Source organism: Leopardus geoffroyi, chromosome D1, assembly GCF_018350155.1.
Source record: "Leopardus geoffroyi isolate Oge1 chromosome D1, O.geoffroyi_Oge1_pat1.0, whole genome shotgun sequence".
Lineage (NCBI taxonomy): Eukaryota > Metazoa > Chordata > Mammalia > Carnivora > Felidae > Leopardus > Leopardus geoffroyi.
In genome coordinates this window covers 41,002,453-41,022,341 of record NC_059329.1, presented here as the reverse complement: position 1 = coordinate 41,022,341, position 19,889 = coordinate 41,002,453, and the positions used below count along the sequence as shown (strand labels likewise).

The following is a 19,889-nucleotide window of genomic DNA, read 5'->3' as shown; positions in this document are numbered from 1 at the left end:
TTTCACTCCACATTGATCCAATTTTTGCCTTTTTCAAAGCATTTTGTTAGACAGATACTGTAAGAAGGAGAGGAAATGAGGGAGCTAACTGTCCAGTATGTAATTTAAAGACACACGTAAGTAACTTTAATACAAGGAAGAAAGTGCCATTAGAGAGGTACAGTTAGGTAAAATACAGGCAAAGTTCAGAGCAGTGGTTCTCAGAGTACGGTTGTCCCAGGACCAGCATCTTCAGGGAACTTGATAGAATTAGAAATTCTTCACCAACTGGTCCATAAACTCTGAAGTGGAGCCTAGCCCTACCATGATTCTGATGTTTGCTAAAGTTTAAGAAACACCACTTTAGAACTGGGGCTCACTTTTGAATGGGAATTTCTGGGATTGCTTCATAGAGTAGGCAGCATTTTAGTTTCATCTAAGAAGATGAGTAAAGTGTGTAGACATGAGCAAATAGAGACCTGTATTCTTGGAGGAGGAAGATAGCAGTGAGTCACATTCACGGTAGAGACCTGAGGTCCAATTTAAGCTTTTTTACTGGCAAGCTGTGTGACCCTGTCCAAATCACTTAACCCCTCACAGTGTGTTTCCTCCACTTTAAAACCAGGGTGTTGGACTAGACAATTTTATGACCCATTTGACTGTAAAACTCAGTGAGTTTACGTGGCCCTGGTTCCATATATCATGATATAATCCGAATAATGGCATGACATGCATTATTTGTGACCTGAATGCCTAGTATATGCTCTTCTGCACTCTCCAGCCACAATGGTTTGTATTAAGAGAACTACAGAGTAAACATTTTTTCTTCTCTTCAGGCAGCCATTAGCATCAGCCAGAGAGTAAAACTTTATTCCCAAATGTGTCATACAGGCAGTCTGTAACTGATTTCAGGAGCAAGGACCCAGAACATAAAGTAGTGCCATGAGGACGGTAATTTGAGCAGTGTCAGAATAGGCTGCTCTGGAAGACAGGGTTTAGCAGTATCTGGCTGTTCTGGGGCTCGTCACAGCAAGGAGAAATCCTGCTAGAACTCCTCAGGAATTAAATGCCAGGTCTGAGGAGGAGCTCACTAACGCAGCTGTAGTTTCCTGACTTTTAAAATATACACGCAGGCATTGGATATGTTACAGAGCTGTGGCAACAGCCCTTGACCCGTGCCACCAGGCACAGGCCTTTTCTGGCACTGACCCCAACACAGGGTGGGAGTCTGGGGTCTGTGAAAGGGTGGCTTTCATATGAGAGTTGGGCTACCCCAGGGGTAGTCTCCCTTGACCCTTTATCCTTAACCCCGTTTTCATTTGTTTTCTGTTTTGTATCCCCGCTTCTGAACACCTTAATAATTGTAATGTCAGTTAATGTTTATGGAGCATTTACTCTGTCTGAGACACACTTGCAAGCCTGTTACATGACTGTGGGAACTCTTATAATCACTATTTTATTTTATTTTTTTTTTAATTTAATGTTTATTTATTTTTGAAAGACAGAGACACAGAGCATGAGCAGGGGAGGGGCAGAGAGAGAGGGAGACACAGAATCCAAAGCAGGCTCCAGGCTCTGTGCTGTTAGCACAGAGCCTGCTGTGGGGCTCAAACTCACGAACCGTGAGATCATGACCTGAGCTGAAGTCAGACGCTTAACTGACTGAGTCACCCAGGTGCCCCAATTTTATTTTTTTAATGTTTATTTATTTTTGAGAGAGAGAGAGAGAGAGAGAGAGAGAGAGAGACAGCATGAGTGGGGGAGGGCTGAGCGAGAGGGAGACATAGAATGTGAAACAGGCTGCAGGCTCCAGGCTCTGAGCTGTCTGCATGGAGCCCAAAGTGGGGCTCAGACCCACAAACCATGAGATCATGACCTGAGCCCAAGTTGGACACTTAACGACTGAGCCACCCAGGTGCGGCTATAGTCGATATTTTAAAGGTAAGGAAACTGAGACTTAAAAAGGTTTAAGTATCACCCCAATGTCCCCCAGCAGTAAGTGACAAAGCCTGGATTCAAGTCCGGTTTCTCTGACCTTTGGGTCTACTATAGAAATCATTTGTTTTTAGTAAAGAAAAGACATCTTTACCTTTGATGTGGCTTTTGCTATTGGAAAAGAACATGTCTGAGGAGATTGTAAACTCCTCCCCATCCCTATCTTGTGACTCACAGATTTTGTCTTCTCTAACATCCACCTTAGTTAATGATCTTAATAGCTAACCGTTGTATACTTAACCATGTGATGTGAACTGTTTTTTAGATGCTTTATATTTATTAACTCAAATCTTATTTGGTAGGGACTATCATTCCCATTTTAGGGTAGAAGAAACCGAGGCACAGAGAGGTTAAAGAACTTGCCCAACGTTACACAGCTAGTAAATGGTAGAGCTGGGATTCAAACCCAGGCAGTCAGGTGTCAGAGTGTGTGCTGTGGACTCACCGTGCATACAGCCCTTGTGTGGGTGTCACGGGCTCTAACACAGATCATCTTCATGCAGGACGCAGTGAAGGGGAAGCCCGGCAGATATGGACTTTGCTCTTTGTTTTACAGCCCCTCCTAGCACATTTCCTAAGCACTATCTCTGTCTGCCAGTAAAACCCTTTCAAAATATGTAAGAGAAGAAGAGATGGAGTGAAAATAGGATGTTTTTGTAAGGTGCCTTTTCTGCTGTTCAGAAATCTCAGCTATTTAAGGAGGCCAGTTTAATGCTGGAGGAAAACAGCCTCACCAGGTGACCAAAGCAATCAGTGGCACGTGCTGAGTCAAGGCGCTCCCAGAGGCGTGGCCCTTGTAAGAGCTTTCTTGGCCCTTGGGGTTACTTGCATTTATTCACCCCTGGAAAGAAAAATCTGCATGCCCTTCCGAGTCTCGAGTCTCGGTGCTAAGATCCGCTCTCTCAGAGCTCACTGGGCAGGGGGGGCACATCTGACTGCTCTGAAAAATAAATGTCTCCAAGATTGATGGCCTGATGATTTCTTTGGAGATGATATCAAAAAATATTGATTATGTTACTAAGTTGTACAAAATAGGCTCTGAGGTTGGGAACTAAGTGCTTTGTTTAAAATAATCCAGAAGCAGGATAAATCAATGTGCAGAGCATCTAAAACACCATAACTATCATATTGGCTTTGCAAATAGCTTGGCTTCAGTGTGGAAAGTGTACTATTTTTTTTTTGAAACAGCTTAACAGTTGTCTTAGCATGCTAAAAAAAAAAAAAAGCCAGAATCTTATTCTGATGTTTACTTTGCAGAATTTTACAGAATCCCCCACTATCAGGCTTCATTTATTGTCTAAATCAATGGGTAAAACTGCAGGGTTTTGGTTTTTTTTTTTAACGTTTATTTATTTTTGAGACAGAGAGCATGAGTGGGGGAGGGGCAAAGAGAGAGGGAGAGAGAGAGAATCCCAAGCAGGCTCCACTCTGTCTGAGCAGAGCCAGACACGGGGCTTGATCCCACGAACTGTGAGATCATGACCTGAACTGAAATCAAAAGTTGGATGCTTAATTGACTGAGCCACCCAGGCTCCCCAGAAAACTGCAGGGTTTTTTAAAATCAGTTGGTGCCAGATAGGACTATTTTTTTTCCCCAAGACTAAAGATCCAAAACCTGATGACCCATTTTGGTTTCAACAACGGAATCTGACAAGCTTAGTCCTGCTCAGGTTTGTGGAGTTCAATCCAGATTTATGCACGCAGTGATACTGTTCCACTTCAGTGTGGTTTGTAGTATTTCCTATTCACATTGAAGACCACTGATTCAATGTTTTATAAGGAAAACATTGCAGCAGTGTATTTCGCTGAAAGAAAAACTCAGTCTATAAAAGTACCACTTTTCGAATAGTGAAATCGAATGATGTTTTTTTCATGTTATGACAGCATTCTGTGCTTTGAAGGATTTACCAGAATGGTTTGTAGAAGTAACTGTCCCCCAGGGCACTTAAAGGTTTATTTACAGTTAACTACTTAGAGGAGGGAGTAGCACCAGGAAAATTAATAAGGTGTCAGAAGACAGCCATCGCTGCCATGTGATGATAAACCTCGTCACTAAGATTGTTACATAACTCAAAGAAAAACTAATTCAGTTGACACACGTTTCCATTTGGGATGAGTTCTGAACCTGGGAGTCCTGAGACCTGGTATGAGTGAATCTCTTCATCTTTCTGGGTCTTAGTGTCCTCATCTCTTCACTCAGGAGATCAAATCAGATGATCTTTAAGGCTTCTTTGAGTTCATATAGTTTCTTGATTCTGTTTCCTGAGGTAAGACGCGCGTATTTTCTGGGATTTGGAAACGGACCATGTTAAAGACCTCTGGGCCTCTGGTTACATCAGTACCTAGTGCTCTGTTTAGCAAACCAGTATGGTGCCCTCCTGCATGGCATGTACTATGCTGGGTGCTGTGAATAGATTGGTGCACAAATGCAGCTCCTCTCTTCAGTCAGGGTTTAAAATGGGGGTGGAGAGTGGACTAAGAAAAGTTGATTTGAGCTGAATTTACCATCAGGGCTGTTTTCTTCCCTGATGACCATGGAGTCCAGACTCCATGGGCAAAGCATCAGCAAAAGTTGTGCCCTCGGCACAGACCAGCGAGTGAGAGGTGAGGCAGAAACAGAATTTGTATTTCCCTGGAGATACTGGGAGTAACCCCAGTGTTCTAGTTTGCGAGACTATACGTGGCCTTAGATCGTTCCCTAGAAGGGCCTTATCTCCTTCTTTTATGTCCCTAGTGAACCTAAAAATACCTCCTCTGCTTTGGAGCGTTCTCCAATGATGAAATAGAGAGTCTATTGAGTGATATGGGGTATTAATAAAGCTTCTCCTGGTTTGTATCTGTGAGCCCTAAAGAGGGCTCTGTCACAACAGGTGTCAGATGAGTGTGCTCCACGAAGAGGAAGCTCTAATTGCACTGGTCCCAGGGGCCTCTCCATTTCTCCTGGGTACCACATTTGAGCCTTGTGCATCCAAGCTGCTGCTTCTCACACTTAGCATGTGAACCATTTCCTAAGGACGGACAGCCAAAGCCATTGCGTGTGAAATTAACTTCTCTCCTTTTATAAAAAGTTATCTGGTCTTTCTACTTTTCATTTGTACTGTCTATTCTGCTCATGAAACCCCTATATTAAACTGCACTCTTTCTACTTGCGACTCTATTTCCCGACTTGCTTCAGCATATGATAGCAGCAAATCATATCTCATTCTCAGTCAGAACCAAGAAAATACATGCCAAGCAATTTGCTTTAGAGTCTTCTGTAAGGCAGGGTTGGAAAAAAAGAGATGAGAAAGCCTCGTGGGGGTCTGGGGAGGGCTTAGGTTCTGATCCAGACTCTGCTACCAGGAAAATGAAGTCGGATATTCTCATCTACTAAAAGGGTGTTATAACGTTGCCTTGCCAACCCTGGGTAGGAAAGTGTTCTATAAACTACACAAATAATTTATAATAGTTTAAGATGTTAAATTTCTGTGGGCTATTTTTCAGCTGATAGCCAGCTGGTAATTGTAACTAGTTTAGAAAGGAGATAACCAAATAGAGTCGTTAGATGGGTTTCATGCTTTTTTATCAATGATGAATCGTGACTAGTTCAACAGATTTAAATTATGTCATAAGTGCTTCTAGAGGGCCTTAATTCTTGGTTACAGGTAATTTAGAGAGAATGATGATGTGATGGGGAAAAGCGTACATTTTAGGAGTAAGAAAAACCAGCGTTTGGGACCCTGCTCTGCTCCTTACCTGCTGGGAAACATTGATGGAGCCAGCGGTCCCACCGTGCAGGTTAACTTCTCTAACCTGCAGTTTCCTAACACGTAGGTGGGTAAAACCACTTAAGGCTGTTGTAAGGATTAAACACAACAAAGGGGAGATGCTGTATACAGTGCCTGAATCAGAGAGTGGACGGAAGCGTTCGTTTCCCATCCCCTCTTATCTCCACATTCCCTGCAGAGGAGAATGTGAGGGTCCCGCAGAGGCTGTTTCTTGGTGGAAGAACTCCAAATTGGGGGATTCTAGAAACTGGAGCTGTGAGAGTGTCAATAGACTTAGCTGTTCCTTGTTAAATTAGCCCTTTTATCCACCCTCTGTTTTAAATACTGGACAGATTTTATTGGTTAAAATAGGAAAGTGTTTTTATTTCTTAATCTATGTAGTCATGGGGCTGTGGCAACTATGAAAATTTAATAGTGACTGTTGAAATGAATTGGAAGCAATTTTTAAGATTAGTTTTAAGAAATAAATCTCATATAATTTAGATTTTTCTGGCACTAAATCTTTCTTACCTCCTGTGTTCTGGGTAGCATGGTCCACACATGGCTATCACTCAGATTATGTACCTCCTTAGGGATTGTCATCTCTGCTTTCTTTATTCAGCCTCATGGTACTGGATTATGCATAAATCTTGATCAGTTTTGAAGTCAGCACAACAAAAGATGATAATGCCTTATAAGAATTCTTTTAAAAGTTCAGTTATAAAGGTAATTGTATAACCATTGATGAGCAACATTAATTGGAAAAATATTAGAAAATACTAGCTCCCACAACTCAGTTAGTCCTTTTTATTTTTACTTCTTTAAAGTTTGTTTATTTTGAAAGAGAGAAAGAGTGTGAGCAGGGGAAGGGCAGAGAGAGGAGAGAGAGAATCCCAAGTAGACTCTGCACTTAGTGTGGAGCCCGATTCGGGGCTCAGTCCCACGACCCTGGGATCATGACCTGAGCTGAGATCAAGAGTTGAATGCTTAGCTGAGTCACCCGCGTGTCTCAAGTTCTTTTTAAATGTAAATTTGAAATTGTGCATTTAGATATTTAAGTAATAATAGAATCATAACCACACATACTGATTTTTAAAATGTTTTATTTATTTTGAGAGACAGAGAGAGTGAGAGCAAGGGGGGGTGGGCAGAGAGAGAGGGAGAGAGAGAATCCCAGGCAAGCCCCACTCTGCCAGCACAGAGCCTGACAAGGGGCTTTAACTCAAACCACGAGATCGTGACCTGAGCCGAAATCAAGAGTCAGACACTTACTGACTGAGAAGCCCAGATACCCCCACATGTATTGTTTTATAATTTTTTTTCCACTTAGCATTATATCTTACCATATTTGAAAATATACATTTTAAAAAGAATTATTTTTAGTAGCTGTGTAGTATTTCACTATATGAATGCACTAGAAACTATTTGATAAGCAGTTAGTGGCTTTTCAATCCCTTTGTCTTTTCAACTTTACTGTACTTTTTTATTGTTTATTTATTTTGAGAGAGACAGGGAGACAGAGAGAGCATGTGTGAGTGGGGAAGGGCAGAGAGAGAGGGAGAGAGAGAATCTCAAGCAGGCTCCATGCTGTCAGCACAGAACGTGACATGGGGCTCAATCCCACGAAACATGAGATCATGACCTGAGCGGAAACCAAGAGTTGGAGCCACCCGGGCTCCCCTAAACTGTACTTTAAAGGTACACTTGTCTATTTCCACTGGATAATTGCCTAGCAGGTAATTCTAAGTGACAGGTAAATGCATTTTTTAAGGCTTCTAGTACATTTCTCAGTTGACCTTCGGAATGCAAGAAATCTTGCCCCAATGAACAATTGCGGCAGCAGCGTAAAAGTGGGATTTAAAAACCCAAACAACGTCAGGTTAAACTCTAGTGACTTTGAATTTCTTGCCATCTAGTACGATGAGGTTTCTAACTTTTTCTTGTATTGATGTTTTGGTAAAAAAAAAAAAAATTATAATGAAGTTTTTAAAAAGCACTGTTTCTTCACGGTGCATTCCTACATCTTCTCCCACTTTTCTGTAGGTTAATTTATCTTTTCTCTCTCTTTCTCCCCCCCCCACCCCATTCCAGGATGGAGGTATGATACGATGGATATAACTATGGGATACTGTGTGGGTACACGGCCTCCTCCTTCTTGCCTCATTCTCCTGCTTCTCAAGCTTTTGGCCACAGTCTCCCAGGGGCTTCCGGGGACTGGGCCCCTGGGCTTCCACTTCACACACTCCGTTTACAATGCTACCGTGTATGAGAACTCAGCAGCAAGGACCTACGTCCACAGCCAGGGTAGAATGGGCATCACCTTAATAGATCTGTCCTGGGATGTCAAATACAGAATTGTATCTGGAGACGAGGAAGGCTTCTTCAAAGCAGAGGAAGTCATCATTGCAGACTTCTGTTTCCTCAGAATAAGAACTAAAGGTGGCAATTCGGCCATATTGAATAGGGAAATTCAGGACAATTATTTATTGATAGTAAAAGGTTCTGTCAGAGGAGAGGATCTGGAAGCATGGACCAAAGTGAACATACAGGTTTTAGATATGAACGATCTGCGACCTTTGTTTTCACCCACAACATACTCTGTTACAATCGCAGAAAGCACACCTTTAAGGACTAGCGTTGCCCAGGTGACAGCAACAGATGCCGATATCGGCTCCAATGGAGAATTCTACTACTACTTTAAAAACAAAGTTGATCTCTTTTCAGTTCACCCCACAAGTGGCGTCATCTCTTTAAGCGGGCGGTTAAATTATGACGAAAAGAATAGGTATGACCTGGAAATTTTGGCTGTGGACCGGGGGATGAAGCTCTACGGAAACAACGGAGTGAGCAGTACTGCGAAGCTTTATGTTCACATTGAACGTATAAATGAACACGCCCCAACTATCCACGTGGTCACTCACGTTCCTTTCTCACTGGACAGAGAGCCGACATACGCTGTGGTGACAGTCGATGACCTTGATGAAGGGGCCAATGGAGAGATTGAGTCTGTTTCCATTGTCGCTGGGGATCCTTTAGATCAGTTCTTCCTGGCTAAGGAAGGCAAGTGGATGAATGAGTACAAGATTAAGGAGAGAAAGAAGGTTGACTGGGAGAGCTTTCCTTATGGCTACAATCTCACTCTTCAAGCAAAAGATAAGGGGTCACCTCAGAAATTTTCAGCAGTAAGGATAGTCCACATTGCCAACCCCCAAAGAGACAGTGTCCCAGTTAGATTTGAAAAAGAAATGTATGATGTGAGCATTAGTGAATTTTCCCCTCCTGGTGTTGTGGTTGCTATAGTAAAATTAAGTCCCGAACCGCTAGATGTGGAATACAAATTATCTCCTGGTGAGGATGCACAGTACTTCAAAATTAATCCTCGGTCAGGTCTGATTGTCACAGCCCAGCCACTGAATACTGTTAAGAAGGAGATTTATAAACTGGACGTGACAAACAAGGAAGGAGATTTAAAAGCACAAGTTACCATCGGCATAGAAGATGCGAATGACCACACCCCAGAATTTCAGCAGCCACTGTATGATGCTTTTGTGAATGAAAGTGTTCCGGTGGGCACAAGCGTTCTGATGGTTTCAGCTTCTGATAAGGATAAAGGGGAAAATGGGTACATCACCTACAGTATTGCCAGTCTTAATCTGTTACCATTTGCCATTAACCAGTTTACAGGTGTTATTAGCACAACTGAAGAATTGGATTTTGAATCCTCTCCAGAAACTTACAGGTTCATCGTAAGAGCCTCTGACTGGGGTTCCCCATACCGACATGAAAGTGAAGTCAATGTGACTATTCGAATAGGAAATGTCAATGACAACAGCCCTCTTTTTGAAAAAGTGGCTTGCCAGGGAGTTATTTCCTATGACTTTCCAGTTGGGGGTCACATCACAGCTGTCTCAGCAATTGATATTGATGAACTTGAACTTGTAAAGTACAAAATCATCTCCGGAAATGAACTTGGTTTCTTTTATTTAAACCCAGACTCTGGTGTTTTACAACTTAAAAAGTCACTGATGAATTCTGGCATCAAAAATGGTAATTTTGCCCTCAGGATTACAGCAACCGATGGAGAGAATTTTGCGGACCCCATGTCTGTTAATATTTCAGTCCTGCATGGGAAGGTGTCTTCAAAGAGCTTCAGTTGCCGAGAAACTCGTGTGGCTCAGAAGCTGGCAGAGAAGCTACTCATTAAGGCAAAAGCAAATGGGAAACTGAATCTGGAAGATGGATTTCTCGACTTTTATTCAGTTAATAGGCAAGGGCCACATTTTGACAAGTCATTTCCTTCTGACGTGGCTGTGAAGGAGAATCTGCCCGTTGGTGCTAACATCCTGAAGATCAAAGCCTATGATGCCGACTCTGGCTTTAACGGAAAGGTGCTATTCACAATATCTGATGGGAATACGGATAGTTGCTTTAATATCGATATGGAGACTGGGCAACTTAAAGTCCTTCTGCCTATGGACCGAGAACACACAGACCTCTATCTCCTTAATATCACCATCTACGATTTAGGTAATCCACAAAAATCTTCGTGGAGGTTGCTGACCATCAATGTGGAGGATGCTAATGACAATAGCCCAGTCTTTCTTCAGGACAGCTACTCAGTTAACATTCTTGAAAGTTCAAGTATTGGTACTGAGATTATTCAGGTGGAAGCCAGAGACAAAGACTTGGGTTCTAATGGTGAAGTGACTTATTCAGTCTTGACAGATACACAGCAGTTTGCTATCAACAGCTCCACTGGAATCATTTATGTAGCCGACCAATTGGACCGGGAATCTAAAGCAAACTACTCCTTAAAAATAGAAGCTAGAGACAAGGCAGAAAGTGGCCAGCAGCTGTTTTCGGTTGTCACTCTTAAGGTTTTTTTGGATGATGTCAATGACTGTTCCCCGGCTTTCATTCCCAGTAGCTATAGTGTGAAGGTTCTTGAAGATCTCCCTGTTGGCACTGTCATTGCTTGGCTGGAGACCCATGATCCAGATCTTGGGCTAGGGGGTCAAGTGCGCTATTCTTTGGTCAATGACTATAATGGGAGATTTGAAATAGATAAAGCCAGTGGTGCCATTCGCTTGAGCAAAGAGCTGGACTATGAAAAGCAGCAGTTCTACAACCTCACGGTTCGGGCCAAAGACAAAGGACGACCGGTCTCTCTGTCATCTGTTTCCTTTGTTGAGGTGGAGGTGGTGGATGTCAACGAAAACCTCCATACTCCCTACTTCCCAGACTTTGCTGTCGTTGGATCTGTAAAAGAAAACTCACGCATTGGAACAAGCGTACTGCAGGTGGCTGCCCAAGATGAGGACTCTGGGAGGGATGGAGAGATCCAGTACTCCATCAGGGATGGCAGTGGTCTTGGAAGGTTCAATATAGATGACGAGAGCGGTAAGTTTAATATTTTGTGCCACAAGTATTGTTTCACCTCTCACGAATTGTAACGTTGGAGAAGAGAAGGAATATTCTCACACTGAAATAGAATGACAAATGAGGTTGCATTCGGTGCAGAGATGACACAAGTAAAAGCTTTATCTCAGAATGCATCGGTTTGTGAGAAGACATGTTTATACAGTGGTGCTAACCATGGTTTTCAATGGGAATCCCTGTGTTTTGTTTCTCTTGTTCTGCACTATTACCAGCTTATCTTTTGATAAGCGTAAGTAATTTTCACCTCTGTTGATTGCACTTCCGACCTTCACTAAATTAAAGGCCCTGATAAAGTAAATTACATTTGAATTGGCTTTAAATTAGAAGTGTGAAATGGATTTTCAGATGGATCTTATACACCAGTCTTTCCCTTTCTAGTAAAGCTTTGCTGGAGTGATATTGCAGTAGTTGCTTTCATGTTTCACAGGCACATCTGGCCTTTGAATGACAGGCATTCACACTGTGATACTCAATTAATATATGGCAGTATGCTTCCGCCAGTGTTTTCGTGATCGGCTAGAGGGGGCATGTTGTGGATTTTGCTGATAAAAATTGATTTTAAGATTTTATTTGTAAGACTTGATTGTTGTATAGAGACATTTTAAAATATGGGGCAAATTTACCCCAATATTTTCATTGTCCCCCACCCATTATATTCACACACACACACACACACACACACACACACACACACACACATTTTCTGTTCTTGTTATTGTCATTATTTATCTTTAAATGTACATGTGCCCGGACATGTGCATATGTGTGTGTGTTTCATGATTAGCACTGTGCATTTTCTAGTGTTCTTCAGATTGTTGTCATCTCATGACAGGGGTTGTGTCTTCTCTATTCTTGTGTAAATGGTAATATTAGCACTTCACAGCTTTCGGGGTACATTAATATATATTAACACACTGTAACACTCACTGGGTGCTTTGCTCCTAGTAAGGATAATGATGATTAAAACAGGTAGTGATGATTAAAACAGGTGTTATTATAGTGATAGAAAAAGAATTTGAGGAATTGTATTAAATATTGGATAGAAGTTGCAAAACTGAACGTACCATCACAAATTTAAACTGTGATTTTTATATACATGGACTGTAATTATGGCCAGTGTAAATTGTAAAACTGGTCTCCATAGCCGTAATGAAGGTAAAAGTCAAGAAGATTGTGTTCTGATTTAGCCACACACTGTATTTTATTATGTATCACTTTTCATTCCACTGGAATGTATTTTCATTTTTGAAATACAAAATGAGAAGGGAAGGGCAGTATCTTTACCGAGTGTCTACTTTGTAGTAATACTTTGCACTGCTACCAGTGACTTCATGGAATACTTAAGGTGGGCACAACATTTTATGAAGACTTTTATAGTAAGGTCTTATTTAATTCTCCCAACCGCCCTATGAGGTACAACTAATAATCATCAATTCATGAACTGATACGCAGAGAAGATAGATGATTTGGAGCCTCATTTCAAACTCAGCTCTAAGTAACTGCAGTATTCTATGCTATCTTCTATTTAAAGACATGTATGGACTTCCTCATGTTCCTAGATACACTTGAATTTGGTGTTGATCTAAAATCTATTAGGTAATAAGTGTTAAACTGTTTTCGAAGTCCTTACAGCCCTGGGTTCATTGACTGATGGCACTGGCCCTTAGTCACCCTTTCTTTTTCAAAACTCTCAGTCTCATTGTTGGTGGCTCTCCAGTGAGAGAAGCTTATCATTGGGACTCAGGTGGATGTGTGTAAGGTAGGTCAAACAGGAAGGCATCAGGTGGAATCATTAACTGCTGCTCCCTAGAAGACTACATCAGCCACATTGAGTTGTTTGTATTTGGAAGTTTCGTCTTGGTGTAGCTTGATGCAGAGAAGAGCAGCAGCAATATGGTGAGAGTAGCCTAGATTTTCCCTACTGGTACCATGTTATTTTGTTCTCATCTTGCGTGTGATTTCAGAAAATAGATGTATTGTTTCATCTGATGATATAGCTTCCCTTGTAATTCTTGACTCCAAGAGTTTGGTATCCTTTGCCTCTATTTAAAATAAACAAACAGGGGCGCCTGGGTGGCGCAGTCGGTTAAGCGTCCGACTTCAGCCAGGTCACAATCTCGCGGTCCGTGAGTTCGAGCCCCGCGTCGGGCTCTGGGCTGATGGCTCAGAGCCTGGAGCCTGTTTCCGATTCTGTGTCTCCCTCTCTCTCTGCCCCTCCCCCGTTCATGCTCTGTCTCTCTCTGTCCCAAAAATAAATAAATGTTAAAATAAACAAACAAACAAAAACAACAATGCACTGCTCTTTGTTCCATTAGATTCTGGATTGTATAAAATAAATTTTGCCATGGATGATAATATCGCTACTTATATTTTGACATTGCTTTGTTACTTAAAATGCTCTCACTGGTAAACATTAACTCCTTTGGGTGAAAGACTAGCTAAATGAGTTGTGGGAGGTCACAGACCCATTAGTAGGATATAGATGGACCTAGAACCCACTTGTCTCCTCTGTCCTAACTCGGTGTTCCTTTCTTTGCATTCCTACACATTCTGGTTTACTTCCCCAGAGAATTTTTAATTTTTAAAACTATTGCAGCAGTTTTTATTTATTTATTAAAAAAATTTTTTTAATGTTTATTTTTGAGAGAGTGAGACAGAGACAGAGCATGAGCGGGGGAGGGGCAGAGAGAGCAAGAGACACAGAATCCGAAGCAGGCTCCAGGCTGTCAGCACACAGCCTGATGCGGGGCTTGAACTCACAAACTGCGAGATCATGACCTGAGCCAAAGTCGGACACTTAACTGACTGAGCCACCCAGGTGCCCCTATTGTAGCAGTTTTTTACCCCCTTTACGTATTTTCCCCCTCTCTTAGAAAGTATAACTATGTTTTTCCTTCTGTTATAGAAAAAAATATATTATGGGACTGGGTGTTGAAATTTTTTATGAATTTCAGAATTTCCATGTAATAATATCCTTAACCATCTTACTTTCTCCCCTCTCCCCTTCTGTTTATTTTAAAATGCAAGCCCAGAAAACTGACGAGGAGTGATTGCCAGGACGTGTGCCAGGGGGATGCTGGGGTTGAGGAGAATTTTGGCCAATGTATGTCCAACAGGAGAAGTTATCACCATGGTGCTGTTGGGTTTGCATTACCGTTGAGGCTTCCATCAGCTCTTTGCCTCCAAGTGCTAAAAATCACGGCCTGCACTCCTGGCAGAATGAATGGCTGTTTAGCTCTGCAGCTGTTACTGAGTCTCAAGTCCAGACTCTATTGTCTTCCTTTGGTCCTTTTGGCATGGAGTGGGCTAAACTTGTTTGGGTTTTTGTCTTTCAAGAACCTTTAAGTTAGCTGCCAAAGGTTATTTAATGGCTTGCATTGTCTAGTGGTTCTCAAACTTAGGAGTGCACATGAATCAGCTGGAGAATTTGGTAACAAATACAGATTCCTGGGCCCTTTCCCCCAAGATTCTGATTCAGTAGGTGTGGGGTAGTAGCCCGGGGATCTTCATTTAAGCCCTCCAAGCATTCCTTCTATAGGTGCCTTGGAAACCCTACCCTGGATTTACTTGGACTCCTTAGAGACTGTCTCCCAGATTGTATCTTTTCTGCAAAATCTTTTTCCGTATTCTTTTGAAAGGCAGGAAATTGAGCTCATATTTTAGATAAATTTCCTTCCTAGTCAAGTTTTACAATCTGAATAAATCTTCTATTATTCATTAGTGGTGATAGTTTTCTGAATGCCTTCCCGATGGATCAAAAATCTATTTCTGTGCTTCGGTAATTGCTGTGCTCCTGTTTTGTGAAACTGCATATGCCGGGATTAGTTGATCCATTTAGTAGTTTTATGTTCTTGACTTTTTTTTTTTTTTTTTTTTTTTTTTTTTGGTGCTCAGCGAACAAAACCATACCTTTGAAATTTTTTTACCATGCACAGGCATTTAATAAATGTTTAATAATGTTCACAGTAAATGGATTAACTGGGAGGCCCCCAGCTACAGTGGATTTGATCACAATTTAAATTACTAGTCTGGAAGATGCAATTTAATCATTTTTCCTTCACAAAGAATGCATTCTTATTCTTTGACACAACAGGAATTCATATTCTTGACGACTCAGAAGTTTTAGAAGGTTTAGAAAGAGCACATTGTATTTTTTTTCAACTGTGATTTTCTATTAGATTCTTTTGTAAGCTACAAACTAGAGCAATGATTTCATTGTTTTATTTATCTGAGGTTAAGGAAATATTTTAATTGGGATCAACACTTTCTAGTTCAGCGCATTAGTCATGGATGATTGGGGAGATATTTTTGCCGTCCATTATTGCTAATTATATATATTTTTTTCATTTACCAAGTATCTATTATGTGCCGGCATGATGCTAGGGGCTTTGTGGGTGCTGTTTCTAATTGTCACAGGAATCCAGCAAGGTGGGGGTTCATGAGACTCATTCAGTCAGGGTGACATATCTAGGAGTTTGTCAGAGCTGGGACTGGCAGACTCTAAATCTCTTGTGAGCTCCTCTCTTTGCCACATTAGCATGCTAGAGTAACTTTGTTAAGCATGCGTATTAGGTTTTTTTGTATTATTTCTGTGTAACAAACAACCATAGAATCTAATGGTTTCTGGAAACAGACAGCTCTTCTCCTTGCTCCCAAGTCTGACAGAACAGTTGAAGTAGCAACTGTGGTTTGAATTCTAGCCTGCCCCACATGCCTGCTGATGCCAGCACCCGGGTGAAGGAGTACCCACATTGTCTGGGATGTGCTGTTTTCCTCAGGGTGGAGGTCAGGGCTCAGGAGGGCTGTTGGAAGCTTGTGGTGCCTCTTCAAGCCGCTGCTCAAAACTGACCCACATTCCGGTAGCCGAAGCAGGCCATGGGGCCAGGCTTGACACTGGGGTGGGGCACAGAATGTTTCTTTTACAGAGGAATGGAGAGGAGGGAAGAATTACTACATACCAATGCAGCCTGCATCCTGGCATGAGATACAGCAGTTCTCACCACTGTCTCATAATCTAACATTAATCACGTGCTTACTTATGTGTAAGGACAGGGACAGGCACCTGGTGACACAGAGCTACAAGTGTAAGACTTCGGTCTTCTGTGGTGGGAAGTTTCCCAGGCCGTCTGAGAGGTCAGAATGCAGCTGCAGGTGGTGATGCTGGTGGCCATGGCCGCAGTGGTTGATATTTACTGAGCACCGTCTATGTGCCAACTTCTGTGCAGAATGCTTTATGATACTCCTGTCTCGTTCAGCCACACCACGAGGTAGGCACAGTTGTTTCCTTATTTTCATACATTTGGTGTCTTAGGAGAGGGACTCACATGCACAACACATGTGCATCTATATTTACCTTTCTTTAGTTTGAAACTCCAGCCAGCATTTCTCCAACGTATGTGAGCATAGAATGCTCTCTTTATTCCAAATGTTTGCATAGAATTGGCTGAGGCTTAGGAAACCTAATGTGTGGTTGGATTCAATCGGACACTCAAAAGAGGCTTCTCACACTTCTCGAACACTGTAAAGTTAATTATCATTTATTCCAGCAGTAAGTAAACATAACTTTGTAATTGCCTTCTGCGTCTGTACTAGCTGTCTCCCGTTTACCTCTCCAGACCCATTTTCCACCCTTCTTTCTGCTTTGTGTCCAGGTGTCTCAGTTCCTTGGCCAGTGGGCTCTTTGTTCCCTGACATCTGTTGGTTCTGCCCCTGGGAACGTAGAGAAGAAGAGAGTCAGGGCAGGGGATATATCCCTCTGATTCTTTCCACCCCGGCTACTGTGGCCTGGCTGCATCTCTGTTGGGGGTAGACACAGCTCCCTGCTGTTCCTGACCCTAGAGACGGAATCATTGCCCCTAAACCCTGCCCACACCTTGGTAAATAGTCTGTTTACTAAACGCTTCCCAATTACCCTGTTGGAGTGTGTGCCTTCTGTTCTCTGTTAGGACCCTGACTGCTGCAATATTTTTTTATGTAAAGATTTCTAAAACAGATTGTAAATTTAAAAATGTTTCTGAGGCTGGTGTTTTCCAGCAAATCCCGTCCACCCCGGTTTCTGCGGTGCTGTGTGTCGGCACATTCCACCGGAGGCCTGGAGAAATGGTAGAGAGAGAGTAATTACCCACTGCTTTCATTTTGCGAGGAAAGAAAGTGAAACCAGAGGACTTCAGGTCCCCATCTAGTTATGCTTTCCATCTATTGTCTACAATGAGCAGACGGTTTTTGCTTTGCTGAAGACCATCTCCCAACAGATAGAGGAAGAAGGGATATGGCTGGATGGTGTGCTACCAGGATCTTTCAGGCTCTCAAATGTTGTGATGCTGTACCTTGATCTTCTCCAGTGAGAAGGACACATTTCAGCTGGTGGCCCAGGGAAGAATAATACAATACAGTAATAGGGTAATACAACTGAGTAGCTTTTGTTTACTTAGTTCAACTGAAGGGTTGTTTGCCAGCACCAGTGCTGAGCCCAGTACTCTTTTATCTGCAGTCTCTAATCATCAGATAGTCCACAGGGGGTGAACGAAAACTGGGAAGGAGAAAATCTGTGTTGTGTGAAAAATGAGTAGCTTTTTGTCACTGAAGAAACCATTAGCCCTAGCCCACATATTTAAAGGGGTGGGTAATTCCCATAGTAGCATGTCTCTTACATAATGTAATAAAATATAAGCTTCCTTTTTCTTACATTCAGAGGTGCCAGAAATCCTATTTTATCTTCTGGATGGCTGTTAATCTTTCCAGCTTCTTTCCCCCAAACTTGCCTGTTAACTCCTCTTTGACAAGCTGAGCAGTAATACGGATGTTATTTGCTGACTTTGGTGCAATTCCTGATCATTCCAGACCAAATGGCATTCTCCGTCCTCATTCTTTTTTCAAGGCGATATTTTTACCTCCACCCACCAAAATCTAAAGAGATTCCCTGAATTCTGGCCCAAGCTTGCCCTGAAAATTTCCCCTTGGGATCAGAGCAAGCAAAGGAGGGAATGAAGTTATAATCCGTGACAGCAGAAACTTTTCTTGGCTCTGGAGTTTTAACCTCAGCTCTAGACTTTTGACCATAATTATTTAAGAGAAAAAAAATGTTTCCCGGAGGATCCCTGAAGACTGTGCAACATTCAGATGAACTTAGTAGCTATCATATAAGCCAGGTGGGAGAGAGGATTAGAAGCTTCTGGAAAATAATGAACAGCATGTTTTTATGACTCTTTTCAGCAGGGGCCTTCTTCTTGACCTTTTCTTAACTGTTGGCTGAAGGCAATTTAGGTTTTAATGGAGGATTGTTGGTCCAAATCTGTAATTATGTCTGTGTTGCATATCAAGTTTGAGCTGCTGTTATTCCTGGGCAACTAGTAAATGATAAAAATAATGACCATGATGAAGAGGAAATACAAATAGTGTGGCAAACCAACGACCTGAAAATCTGTGTGGTTCTTTTCTCTGAAATCGGTCTTCCTTTTATATCAATAATGGAAGTTTTCAGTGGCTTACCTGGCCCTTCATGTCAGGGTCCCCAGCGCCAAGTGATGCTGAATTATTTTTATTTCTTTTTTTTTTTTTAATTTTTAAATGTTTATTTATTCTTGAGAGAGAGTGAGACAGAGAGACAGAGCATGAGTAGGGGAGGGGCAGTGCAAGAGAGGGACACAGAATCCAAAGCAGGCTCCAGGCTCTGACTTGTCAGCACAGAGCCCGATGTGGGGCTCGAACCCACAAACCATGATATCATGACCTGAGTCGAAGTTGGACGCTTAAGCAACTAAGCCATCCAGGTGCCCCTTATTTTTATTTCTTAAATTAAGAGAGAGTAAAACTTGAGACGCCTGGTAAGCAGAGGTTACGAAAACTATCAAACGATGACTTCATCTATTAGTGGTTCTGATTTCAGATAGCTTGCATTTCATATCAGTCTTCTGAAAATGTTTTTTGCAGGTGTTTTGTATGCACATGAAAGATACTTTCATTTATCATTACATTTGGAAGAATTATAGAGTTTGATAAATATTTATGTGATGCCACTACATTCACAATGTTTCATTGAAAAGAAAATGAAATGAAAACGAAAATGGGCTGTAGTCTGTATTTTTAGCTCGCCAGTTTTTCTGAAAGCATGTCTTATCGACAGACAGAATCTACAAAGAGTTCTGTGTAGGATTCAATTCAATTTATATTAAATTCTGGGCACCGGTATATGACTTACTGAATATAATAGGAGTCTCCAATTTTCTCTTTGGATGTTGGAGGATTTAGTGGCTCCTCTAGGGCCACTCTTTGTGATTAAATTCACATTTTCATTTGCATAACATAGTTAATATTCTAGTTGCTTTTAAAAAGCAGTATGGTGGTGAGAATAATACTGAGCTAAAATAGCGTATGGATATGAAATGTCTTGAGTCAGAGTGAATAAAAGTGGGAGCAATTAAGCTAAAAAATTGAGGTATACAAACACACACGCAAAGATACTATGGTAAAAACATAAAGCCTTTGTGGTTTACCCCCAATATCTATAAAATACAGCTTAAACAACTTCTATAGTTTTTTTTTTTCTCCACTTGCTTCCTTAAAAATCTGCCTTTTCCCCGTTTCCCTTCTTCCTTTTTTCTTGCCACCTGTTTTTTTCCCCTCATTCCTACATTTGTAGTTCCCTGATTCCCTGTGGGCACTGGTGCTTTGCACTAGAAAAGGATGCTGAGATGATTAAGTCAAGGGCTAGCTGTACAGACAGAAAAGCAT

General features: G+C 41.7%; 1 protein-coding gene across 5 annotated transcripts in view; it reads left to right on the top strand.

Annotated features, from left to right (window-relative positions):
* The window catches only part of FAT3 (FAT atypical cadherin 3), a 671,242-nt gene that overhangs the window by 140,118 nt on the left and 511,235 nt on the right, over positions 1-19,889 (top strand). For all 5 annotated transcript variants that reach the window (XM_045483655.1, XM_045483653.1, XM_045483654.1 and 2 more), the window contains exon 2: positions 7,812-11,120. In XM_045483655.1, the coding sequence (XP_045339611.1) occupies positions 7,829-11,120 (3,292 nt within the window). In that variant the 5' untranslated portion in view covers positions 7,812-7,828. The remainder of the gene's footprint in view (positions 1-7,811; positions 11,121-19,889) is intronic.